Consider the following 12,739-nt stretch of genomic DNA (forward strand, 5'->3'; position numbering starts at 1 on the left):
TATCTGCTTTATTTGGCTTCTTAAATGATTCATGCCCTTATCAGCTGGCGTGCTGAGAGTGCTGTGTGTGTGTGTGTGTGTGTGTGTGTGTGTGTGTGTGTGTGTGTGTGTGTGTGTGTGTGTGTGTGTGTGTGTGTGTGTGTGTGTGTGTAACATTGATCGTTAAGGACATTTTTAAAATACTGCTTTCAGGCTTTTTATGGCCTATATGTGTACACGTACAGGACATGTGCGTGTACATGCTGTGCACCATGTCTAATGACATTCTCAGTGAGGGAGTCGCATCAAAAAGCTCCTCCACAATTTTTTTTAAACCCTGTAATCACAAAGCACTGAATTCTAATATTAAAATGTGGTGAAGGCTGTTCCCTCAGTGGGTTCAGGCACAAGTCATTCCGCACGTGTTTCAACATTCTCAAATTTCTGTTTGTCTGCAGATTGCTCTCTTCCAAAATGTGAATCCAAACTGGACGGTCCAGGTCAGACCTCAGGTAAGTCAAATCCAGTTGATATGTTGAGTGTGTCATCACTGGCTTTTGTCTGATCATCTATTGAAAAAAAAAAATTCAATTAGGAGGAAAAAACTGATTACATTTTACAGTAGTTCAATTTTTGAAGAGGATGTGGATTATGATCCATGACACTGTTGACCACAGTATGTTGTTGGAGAGAACTGAAAGTGTTTTGGTTTTGGCATCTCAGATCAAGTATACTCTCATTCTTGATCTCTTATTTGTCAGGTCAATCATATGGTGTTTTGTGTAAGAACACAACCTCAGAATTTTCGATAGTGAAGTATGGGGTTCCACAGGGTTGTCTCTTAAGCCCACTCTTATTTTCTATTTACTTCTCTCCTCTAGGGCTGAAACGATTAGCTGAGTAACTCGAATAATTCGATTACAAAATGTTTGAGGCAAATTCTGTGCCTTGAAGCTTCGTTTAACATTGTAGTACATATACAAGGCCGGTGTGTGGCGCTGCAACATCCCCAGAAAAAACAAAAACAGAAGAAGACAGCATAACAGCTAATCAAATTAGCAACGATAGCTACACCTTTCCAACGCGACACACAGTGACGGTCCACATTGATCATCTGAAATAGACCTACTGTGTGTTTAAAGCGAAGCAGTGTGTTTGTCTATTTTTAAAAAAACACATGGTCCGCTCTACATTTGGAGTGACTATTCGCCCGGCGGCCGGCTGCTGTCTGTCTCTGCCCGGTGTGATCAAATGTAATTCCACATAAAGGTGTGGAGAGAAAAAATTAGAGCCTGACCGATATATCGGCCGGCCGATATTATCGGCCGATATAAGCCCTTTTCATAGTACTCACTATCAGCCGAAATTTTGCCGATACAACGCAGATAATTTCTCATAAACAGAACAGTTACTGAAATAATGTTTGTGTCAGCAATGTAAAATGTCCTTGCACCGTTTGTCCAGTAGATGGAGCTCTGACTCCATTCAGCTGAAAGCTGCTTACACCCCTGCTTAAATGTGTTCATTACCGGTCCCCGTAGTTCACCGTCACACTGCACTGATCGGCTGACAAAAGCATACAAGTAAGTTTATAAGAATGTTGTTTGTAATAACTTTGCAATTACATTCACCCCACATTTCTCCCATTTCAGTTCAACTCAGTTTGATTAACTCAGTTATGTAGTAAGATCAGATGTATTTCACAACTCTTTTAAGGATATGTATTTGCTGATTTCACAAAGGTTTAATTCTTGATTACATTTTTTGAACTTGAAAATTCTTCTCTGTTATAAAGTTAATCAATATGAGGACAAAGCTTTTAGCTCATACCTTTTTGTTAAGGGTCCAAACAAGAACATTTTATCATTTAAAAAAAAAATATTGGCTGATTATCAGCTATCTGCAAATCAGCCGATTTATCGATTGTCTGCATTTTTTTAATCCAAGTATCGTTATCAGCATCGGCCTCAAAAAATCCATATCGGTCGGCTCTAGAAAAAATGTTTTTTATGTTTAGAGAAGCTCCGGTTCACCACGGCTGAGATGAACCAGTGTGTTTGTGTGCATTTGTTGTATCTGTCACCTTGTAGTTATCATGCCCACATTCAGTAAAATGTTGAGTTCCATTGAAGCTCTTCTTCATCAAGTCCCATTAGAATCACTCATGGCATCAGCTAGCAACTGTGACCTTGTAGGTTCACATCCCTAATGGCCCTAGGATGTACATGCTAAAATAAGACAAGTCATTATCCGGGTGATTTCTTTTTGTGTTTAAGTGGAGCTGTTAGGTGGCCCATATTAGGCTACATGCACACAGATTATCCTATTTAAATGTGTGCCTGGTTGCGCAGCCTTAGATTATTCAGTTTAATCTTTCTTAGACTAAAATGTGCCGTGATGTTTGGAGTTTTTCCACAGAAAGTCTCCTTAAATTGAAAGGCTGGACATAATCTGTGTCAGGAAAGATGCCATGCAGTAGCCTAAATACATTTAAGATGTAGTGCAAATAGCAAGAAGTATTTTTTAATGTTCACGAAACACATGTTTTAATAGTTTACTGTATTCGGGCTTCATCAGATAGTCGCAAGAAGAAAATGATGACATAAACTTGCAACAATCATTGCCTGTGTTTCAAGTCCAATTTAATCAATTAATCTCTGGAGTGTTTTGGCATAATATTTGTCGTTTTGTCATTTGCCTGGGTGTACAAACCTGGTGTATGCTATTTAGATGGTGCACTCAGAAGTGAGAAGATGACAGTTGACCATCTGCTCTGACACACTACCAATAACAATTTGACAAATGAAACAATACCACAAAGAAATAAAAGATGCCCAAGTGTCCATCATGCCATGCTGTCACTCAGGAAGTTCCTCAGATGCAGTGGTGGGCACAGCGAACCAAAAAGTCAGCTTTGATAACTGTTTAATCTGCTAAGTGAAAAGTTAACTTTTTATAAAGCTAACCGATAACCCCCCCCCAAAAATTTTTTTAGCGGAAGGTACAGATAAAAGCTAAACAATAACTTTCAGTATTGCCTTCAGTGCACTGGCAGTTACTGACACAACAACGAGTCAGTGCTTCGTCTCAGATCATCCTTCTCTCAGCAAAAGAGACCTGATGACCAGAGAGAAAGAAAAGAGAAGAGAGCAAGGAAGAGAGAGAAAAAAAGCTGGAGTCATGCACAGGCAGACAGTTTTGAGTTATGGTTAAAATTTTAAACAAACTAATTTAGCAAATGTGTGGCATTTGCTGTTCACACTGCCATGAACATCTACTGGCAAGGACAGTGTTCATGGCAGTGTGAACAGCCAATGTTACACATTTACTAAAAGTGCTGAATCACTTAATAAACAGAATTTTCAGTTTTTAAATTGCCTTTTTTTTACAAATGAAAAAATGACATATTTACAAAAACAGATTTATTTGTAAAACCGACCACACATTTCAGTAACTCGTGTGTTATACAAACCAACCATCCACTGATGTCAGGAAACTAATGTTCCCATAATGCATTGTGGCATGTGTGTCTAAACACTAAAACCTTAGTACAATGCTTTAAAACATATAGCTGATATTTTCACTTTGTAAAATGACAGACGTGACGTCAATTTCAGTAACTTGTCCGGAATTAGTTTGTTTAATATTTTAACCATAAGTCAAAACTGTCTACCTCTGCATGACTCCGGTCATATGCCGGCAAGTCTGTATGATGTGAAAATAAATTATCCCCCCTTCTCTCTTCCTTTCCTTCTGGGAGTCATCTCTCCTCTGCCTGCAGAGGATAGAGCTCTACCAGTCATAGCTGTCTGTCTGCTACAAAACATGTAACAGGCAGGCACTAAAGTCTTTGATTTCAAACTTTACATTGTTTTTAACTGTTACGCTTTATTCACTATTCCCTCAAAAATATGTTAGCGGTCTAAAACCTGTCGGAACTAAATTTATCGGAAGCTAATTGGTCCACTGATGGTTTTCAGAGTTATCTGAAATGCTAATCCGCTAACAAAAATGTTGGCTTCGATAATTAGTGGTTAGCGGATTAGCGGAACTGTGCCCACCACTGCTGAGATGTAAGGATCCTAGACCACACACCCTCTGGCAATGTTTACAGTCAGCAAATACCTCAATTCATGTTCACCTTCATTCATCTAGAAGTTATCTCACAAGTCACTCCAGCTTTCTGCTGCCTTATGATAGCAATGCACCAACATTTCTACCATTAAGAATCAGGAGACTAGAACCATTTAATCCATAGAGATATTGTACAAAAATATTAGGACAGTTTTTGGGGCTGGCCCCAGTCTTGACTATGAAGGCATACATCCATCTTGAATCCTGCTGTCAGAAGAAGGCAAGGGCAAGAGCCTACTCCCAGTGTCAGGAGGAGGTGGTGGAGGAGGTTGTGTTTCTGGTCAGCAACTGCAAACAGCAGAAAAGTGACATTTTTAAATAATGTGTGCATTTTCTTTTTGTTGTGAGTTGATTACAAAAATGTGGGCCACCTGCTTCCTGTTCGAGATATGACTGTTACTGACCTGGTAAATCGGAATGAAAGGTTAAAAATGGAATTTTCCTGGTGGAACTTAGACTATGCTACATTTTACACAGATTAGCATCATTTGCACAGGGTAGCGAAGACAGTTGCGTTGCACTGTCTGCTAGGTGGAAGATAGATGGGTTTATTACGACAGGTAGCCGGAATCCGAATGCACAAACCTGATTTCCAGAACCACTGACCTTCATCCCTGAGGGTGACTCAGAAAAGGGGACAGTTGGTGCGCTTTATATTTTTGTTGGACCCTGACAGAACTGCTCATACTGGATCTGAAATAATTCATTTCAGCTTTCATTTATGTCTGATTGTGTATTGACTTATTTTATCTTTCATTGCATCATTTGCTGTGGAATTAATGGTTAATTTATTAAGCTTGCATGAAACGATTATGTGCACATTAAATTGCAGGTGTGCAGCAGCATGCCCTTAAGAGCTTTCAGTTTAATAGCTGATCTGGCACAAAAGAAACATAGTTTGCTGCAGAATAGCAGTTTTTTTTCCTTCCTCTGAATGAATCGCACTATGTGAGGAGATGAGGTTTTGTGTTAGTTAGTGGCTGAGTGTACATGCTCATCAAACCTGACCAAAAATGTTGTGTGGACGACATCTCAGCTATTTTGAATCCTGAGAATCAAAAGCTGTTTTAGTCTGGATTCTTTCAAGTTGTCTCTTTCTGAAAGTCTTCACACATGTGCATTTTGCTGTTGTAGAAAATGCTGTTACATTAGTTTGTGGCTTTTGTTTCCACATTGGTGATGCGAGAGTTTCTGATTCTTTGTTGCTTCCTTTTCTATAACCTCAGCTGGGTATTTCCTGTTTTCTAAGCCAAATGTGACTTGTTTGGGTGAGCAGTTTGAGAAAGCCTGGCCTTTTTAGGACTTTGTTTTGTTTAGAGTTTTTGTGTGTCAGAGAAAAGTACATATTTGTTAAAAACAGAACGCTTTGTGTGCCGGTGGTTGAATAGTGTGTGATGATTTTTCCTTCTGCAGTACATAATTGACAAAAATTTACAGCACAACTGATGTGGATTTTTTTGGGGGGCTGATACTGACACCGATATTCCAGAGTAAAAAAAAATCCCATACAATATTTAGATGAAAATGGCAATGATTCCTTACATTATGAAACCCTTTTGACAAAGAAATGTAATCAAAGCTTGGTGGTGATTAAAAAAGTAAATATAAGCAGCAACCAGCTAATGTACATCACACTGCCATCACTTGGATCGGCAGCCACTGTTGCATTGCTCAGCATTTGTCTTCTAGTTAGGCCCTGCCACACTTATCTTGTTGCTGTAAAACACTCACTCTGATACAAAATGAATGGCAGCTGGTCGCTTTGCCTCTGTCTCTTGTAGCTAATGTGACCAAGGGGTGATAGGGATCCTAGCCATGCTTGGCAGCATTGTAAACAATGCTGGATTAACTAAGTAATGACACCATTTTCAACAGCCAAAGTGTTTTTCTGCATTTTTAATTTGGTAAAATAAAGGTTTTTATATCAGCAAAAAATAATGGCGATACTGATATGTTCATGAAAGGCTGATATCGGCCGAAATTACTGGCCAACCAACTCTGCCTGAAAAGACTCTCCATGAAATTAACATTATTTGGTTGTAATCCACCCTTAATTGGAATAAGCGGGTATAGAAAATGGATGAATGGATGGCTGTAATCCATTTTTCATACACATAAACAGATGAATTGTAAACTCAAATCTCCCATGTGCCTTCTGGCAAATTGGAGGTGAAATGTTTTCACATCTTCTTTTGAAAGAAATGTTTCTCTGTGCCACTCAAACATGAAGATGTTTAAGATGTGTTGGATCAGGTAAAAGCTGCATAATGCAGTTTCTCCAGTCACAGCCACACAGTTGTCATGGGAATCTTGGTGGCGTCCTTCATGGCGCCCCTCTTGCACGTTGTTGTGCTGGCTGTCACGCTCACTCTGTGCCTCTGTGACACAGATGAGTGAGCTTTCCTTTCCTGTTAATGTTGGTGTGTAATTAGTGTTTGTAATATCTGTCTGCATCAAAACACAGCTTGTTAGACACATTAAAGACGTTTGATATCAGTCAAACTTTTAATTTCAAGCCATTTTGTTTTAAACATTGTGTCAAACAAGCGGTTTACTCAGTGGAGCTGAGACGAGGAGTGTCTCTTGCATGGTGAGGTAATATCATCTGTGACATTTTACATGTGGTCCATTTCTCTGGGCCTGATCCAGCACAGGTGCCTCAGTACTGATGACTGTAGCCGAGGGGACGCCTGTGTTTTGCCTGGCTGGAGTAGATGGATGTATTCGAGAGGCGGAGATGGACTCGTTATCTGTCTGGGTGGTTGACATCCAGGACCCAAGGTTGTTTCATGGTGCAGTGAAGGTGACTTAGACAAATTGGTGGGCGGGGAGGGGCAGGGGAGGTGGAATTTACTTTTATAATGAGTGCTGTAGAAATGTTTTGAGGTTCCATAAGCCATAACTTTTGAACTATTCAAGCTAGATGCTTGAAATTTTCAGAAATTGTTGTTAGATACAGGATGTCTCTATGTGCTGCAAATGAAGGATCAGAATTGCATATTTACCACCAGTTTATGGCTTTTTGTAATCTGTGAAAAATAATCTTTGGGCCCTTTTTTTGGTCTCTGTATTTCCACGTTAGAGCTTTGAAATTCTGGTATTTATTTCTCATACTGAAGTACGATTTTGGTAACTGTTTGTCTAAAAGAAATCAACTTATTGGTTTATGCAGTGTTACAAATTAAAATAACCATTTTACACCTGTATTTCAAATGCCTGTTGCAAAGTCTATTATTAAAGTAATATGTCGCAGATATGAATGAGCGAAGTAAGTATAAAATTTATTTCTAAAGCACATTTAAACACAGTTTACACTGACCAAAGTGCTGTACATAGTTAAAATAAATAAATAAATAAATAAATAAATAAATAAATAAATAAGCAAGAAATATTCAAAGAACAAAACAACTGATTACAACATCAGCAGCAAGATACAAACACAACAATCATTGACATGACAAGACATGGCAGCGAAGCTCATCAGCATCTCACCATGTCATTTAGGTCCTTCAGACTTTATTTTGAGTAAATGCTTCAGGGGAGCATTAGCATGGCAAAAACCTTTCAGCTTCTGGGGGAGCGGAGCACCCCAGACCCCGCCTCTTTTAGCATTTTTCTTTATTTTCCTCTCATATGCCTGCAAAAGCTCCTTGCCATCGAACCATGTCATTCAGGTCCTTCAGACTTTTTTCAGTAGAATGTTCTTGGGAGCATGAGCATGACTACAACCTTTCAGCTCCCCCCAGATCCCCCACCCTTTTTAAGCATTTTCCTTATTTTGCCTCTCACCTTCTGGAGGCGCTCTGCCCCCCCCATACTCCCACCCTTTTTAAGCATTTTTCTTTTTGCTTTTCAGCTGCCCCCCCAGTTACAGCCCTCTTAACCCTCTGCCACTTAAGCATTTTTTTTATGTAGATGTACCTTAATATTTAAAGTTTTCAGCTAGTTGATAGTCACACTGTACAATATGGCCAAATTATCGTATTTCAGTATTGTCATAAATTGTCATGTAAATGTCACTTATATACATGCTGTCCATATTTTTGAGCCGCTTGGGTGGGTAGGGAGAGTTCCCATGGGATAAAAAGCTTTTCAACCTAGTTCTCAAGACCAGGCACCTAAGTGACTCTACTCTCTTTTATATTTATTTATTCTTAAGATATTTTTGGTGTACCTCGTAAACACTCATTAGAGTTCCACTTAGATTTGGAATATATGGGTGCTTCTTAGACTACGGGCACTTATATGTCCTTTGATCTATTGTATGAAAACAGAAAAAAGGGGAAATTTCACACTTTTATAGTTATCTTACAATGAAGTGTGTTAAGAAATTTGTTCTAGTAGTCTATGATGACTTTTTCACCTTTTTTCAGCATCATTATATGCAAATATTGCCGTTTTGTGCTTGTCCCACACCCAGACTTTTGATCTTCAATGATAAAAATGAATGGTAAAGAAACCATTTTTTTCTAATGTTTTAAAATATCTCTGAATAAATATCAGTAAAACAATCAAACATAATTGGGGTATTCAATGTCATACAACTGTTGTGATTTTTTTTAAACAAAATGTAGTTGTCCCACACTATTGCCGTAATTTCCACCACAACACTGTAATGTCCCTTTAAACAGTTTGTATGAAAGATTGTTTGGGTAGTTTCTATAGAGATAAACAGTGACATCAGAGCACATGATATAGCGCCAAATCACAACAACAGTTGCCCCAAGGCACTTTATATTGTAAGGCAATGGTGTGGTGGAAATTACATTTACAAGGCCAATAGTGCCTGAGTTAAAGAATCACCCATATAATAGAAGATATACCTTACTGAATTTTCATATCAATATGATATACGATATGACTATAATTTGACGCAAAGTGCAGCAACAGTGAAAATTAAACATTCTTAAACAAAACAGTATAATGCCACACTCATTTTGCATCATCATAAGGTTAGGATACTGTGCCCTCCAAATATACTTGGAATTTCACACATTTTAATTTATGTCATTTTAAATACAAGAAATACAAAAAAATAAAGAATTATAATTTCTAAAATTATCTTCCTCAAACTCAAACTGAAAGCAAATCTCTAAAACTTTATAAAACCTGTAAATAATAATCAGTTAAATGGTAAATGGACTGCATTTATATGGAGCTTTTCCATCTGCATCAGACGCTCAAAGCGCTTTACATTATGCCTAAAATTCACCTATTCACACAAACACACTCACACACCGATGTCATGGTGCTGCCATGCAAGGTGCTCACTACACACCAAGAGCAACTGGGGGATTAACGACCTTGCCCAAGGGCCCTTCATGATTTTCCGGTCAGGCTGGGGTTTGTTTTATTGCCAGTTTTCTTTAGACAAGTCAGGGGATGGAAACATGAACATTTCCAAGTCACTGAATATGTCTTGGACTTTATTTACATCAATTATGAAGAAATACAAACATTTCTTTCACCAAAACATCAAATATAGGCTTTCATCTCAAATGTACTTTCTGTCAAATTGTAGCTGAAGTTACAGGTCTTAAGAAAATACTCCTCTACACCACTTCATCAGGAAGCTGGATTTTATATTTTTAATTCATTTATATCAAGTTGTAGAGATTACTTTCAGTTTGAGTTGAGCAGATAATTTAGAAAAAAAAGTATTTGAAATGGAATAAAGAAATTAAAATGTGTGAAATACCAAGGTCAGTTTCAGTTTGTACGTGGGTCAAAGTTAAAGTTGCTCCATTATTTTGCTCCAGCTGTATATGTGCTGAATTTGATGCTTGTATCACCATTTGAAGGATTGTTTCAGTTATCTGCTGCACTAATAAGCCAACAGAGCCTGAACCACCTGCTGTCTGTTAGCTTAAACGTGTATACAAGGCAACCCGAATTCACTTTTCTTCTTCTACTAAGGTGGATTAGAAGTTTTGTGGTACACAGCACTAACTACTGAACAGGAGGAACCTAGCAGCCAATGTGACTCATTAATTTCAAAATGTAGGTCTTTTAACCACATGTGCGGTGCCGTGACATGTCAGTCATCTGTGTCCAGTCAGATTTCAGGGGAGTCCAGTGAAACCCCGGCCTCCGCTCTAGCTCCACCCATGCCAGGAAGTGTTCAACAATGGATATTTCCTGTTTCACTGTGACTAAGAATTCAGCACTTCTGTTTGAATGTGAGTTTGCCACTGAGTTCGCGCGAAATTCCATGGGATCTCGTCTGTCAATCCAGGAAGTGTTTGACATTTGAACATTAACTGTTTCACTCTGGATTTGAATTTTGGCACTTCCTGTTTAGGACGCCCTGTACCATGAGTGAGCTTCGCGCTGCATGCGATTCTTCGCTCATATTACACCACTGTAAAGAACATGTCTAATTACAAAATGCACAAAATCTAAGTTAGTATCTCTATTTACCTAGAACAGTTTCTCATCATTCAGGCCTCTAGCTTAAATAGTTCAAAGGTTATGGCTTCTGGAACTTATAGGTTTTGTACAGCTCTGTTTTACAGTAAGTCAACCCTTGCCCCCACCATACACATCTCAATATCTCAAAAGCTAACAAAGACCACAATTTTGAAATTTTGTACATGATTCATTGGTATTTTTATTTCTTTCAGTGTCTGTGTAGCCACTATGAGTGTTCCTTTATGTGAGTTGGCAGATAGGGCCCACTGACTGTTATCACATTAATATGCTTCATGGTTTTGAGTACAGATCATCAGCCGGCAACTGGAGGTCACCTGACCTGCATGTTTTCCATGTATACTCACTGGAACCACAGCTGATTAGTCAAGTCTGGTATTTCCTACCTTTTGATTGGCTGAGCACACTGGAATTATTGGAACAATGTAATCGATTCATATTGTGCATTTCTGCACTAATATGTTGCCGCCCCAGTTTAACACCGTAAAAACGTTCAGAAATGGGATTAGCTGTGGACACAGCAGACAAGCAAACCAGTCTTGAAGAAGACATGAACCACAAAATAACAAGTGTCCCAGAAATAGTTGGCCTGCATATGGATTTGTACACTAAGCTTGCTTAGAATTAATAGTTGGACTGTTCCCCAGATATGCTCTGGCTCTCGGTCCAAGATAATCTGCAACAGTAGCCAACTGCCTGTTCAGTCACCATCACATGTTGATGTACTGATTATATTTGTCACGTGTGGTACGATGAATTAGAGAGTGAACAATTGATGTTTGTCAACCCTTTTACCTGGAAATCTATGAATAGTGAAACGTAGGGGCGGTGCAGCCCTGAACGCTGATACTCGATGGTCCTCCTGCTCTTCATCTCCATGTGTTTCTGCTCAGTTTAATTCAGCTGTGAACTGGTATCCCGTCTCTGCCACATTGAGCTCACTGTGGTGTTTCCTATTGAATTGGGCTTTGAATGCTACCATGTGCACCGCGGGCAGACGAGCAGGCAGGCATGCTGTCTCAATCACACACACACACACACACACACACACACACACACACACACACACAACACACACACACACACACACACACCACACACACACACACACACACACACACACACACACACATGCACACACATCTAAGTAGCGGAGGAAGTGGTTTTCTCTGGAGTTCATTGGATTTTCTTTTTTTTTCTTCTTTTTTAATTCTCCCCTGCAGAGGCCACCATGATGAAGACTTAAAGGGGACCGCCAAGATTTTTTAACCTGGGTTTTATTTGCGCATACCTTTGCTTTATCTTTAAACTCAGCAAAAACAAAAGGGTTTAATCATTGCAGTATTGATCTATATGCAAACACTGTCATGAAGGAACGCGACTGCTTCATGTAATTGTATGGGGTAAGTACAAAAACATCACTAAACCACTTGTTTCTGCCCATGAACTGTTCGAAATATCATTAAAGGTGTCTGATCGCATGGAGAGGATCCATGTGGAGGTGAACGTGCATATTATCTCACTAAAGAAACATTAAAACCAATTCCGCAGTTAGCCGATTACCTTCACCTTTTGCTTGCTCTTCACTGAGTTGTTACAAGTGATTATCGATGAATGGCTCCCTCTTCAGCTTAAAACTCTTCGTGTTCAAGATGAGCTTCTTTCATTTCCTGCTCTTCATCTTTCTTGATCACGCAACTCTTTGGAAAAACGAGAGGAAATTAAGCTTGAGGATTGATGGAACGCCTCGTTGTGTTACTGGGTAATTTTATGTGTTCGAGTCATAGTGGTGGTTGTTTATGAGGTGGGAACTTGTTTGTTTCAACCTTCTGCATTAGTTGAATGAATTCTCTCCTTTATCGAGACCTCGTATAGACCTCGTGTGTGTATATATATATATATATATATATATATATATATATATATATATATATACACGAGGTCTGTTAGAAAAGTATCCAACCTTTTTATTTTTTGCAAAAACCATATGGATTTGAATCACGTGTGATTGCATCAGCCAAGCTTGAACCTTCGTGCGCATGCGTGAGTTTTTTCACACCGGGTCGGTTGCATCATTCGCCTGTGAGCAGGCTTTGTGTGAGCAGTGGTCCCACCCCTCTTGTCGGATTTTTATTGCAAATAAATGTCTGATTTGGAGCTTTGCTGCATCAAATTTCTCCAGAAACTGTGAGAGACC

At 39.0% G+C, this 12,739-nt stretch overlaps 1 protein-coding gene across 1 annotated transcript in view; it reads left to right on the plus strand.

The window, feature by feature from the left end:
* Positions 1 to 12,739, plus strand: part of triob (trio Rho guanine nucleotide exchange factor b) — a 347,395-nt gene that overhangs the window by 57,113 nt on the left and 277,543 nt on the right. Inside the window, 1 exon segment of the mRNA XM_034175263.1 lies at positions 438 to 491. Within this exon segment, the coding sequence (XP_034031154.1) occupies positions 438 to 491 (54 nt within the window).

This window comes from Thalassophryne amazonica, chromosome 7 (assembly GCF_902500255.1).
Source record: "Thalassophryne amazonica chromosome 7, fThaAma1.1, whole genome shotgun sequence".
Lineage (NCBI taxonomy): Eukaryota > Metazoa > Chordata > Actinopteri > Batrachoidiformes > Batrachoididae > Thalassophryne > Thalassophryne amazonica.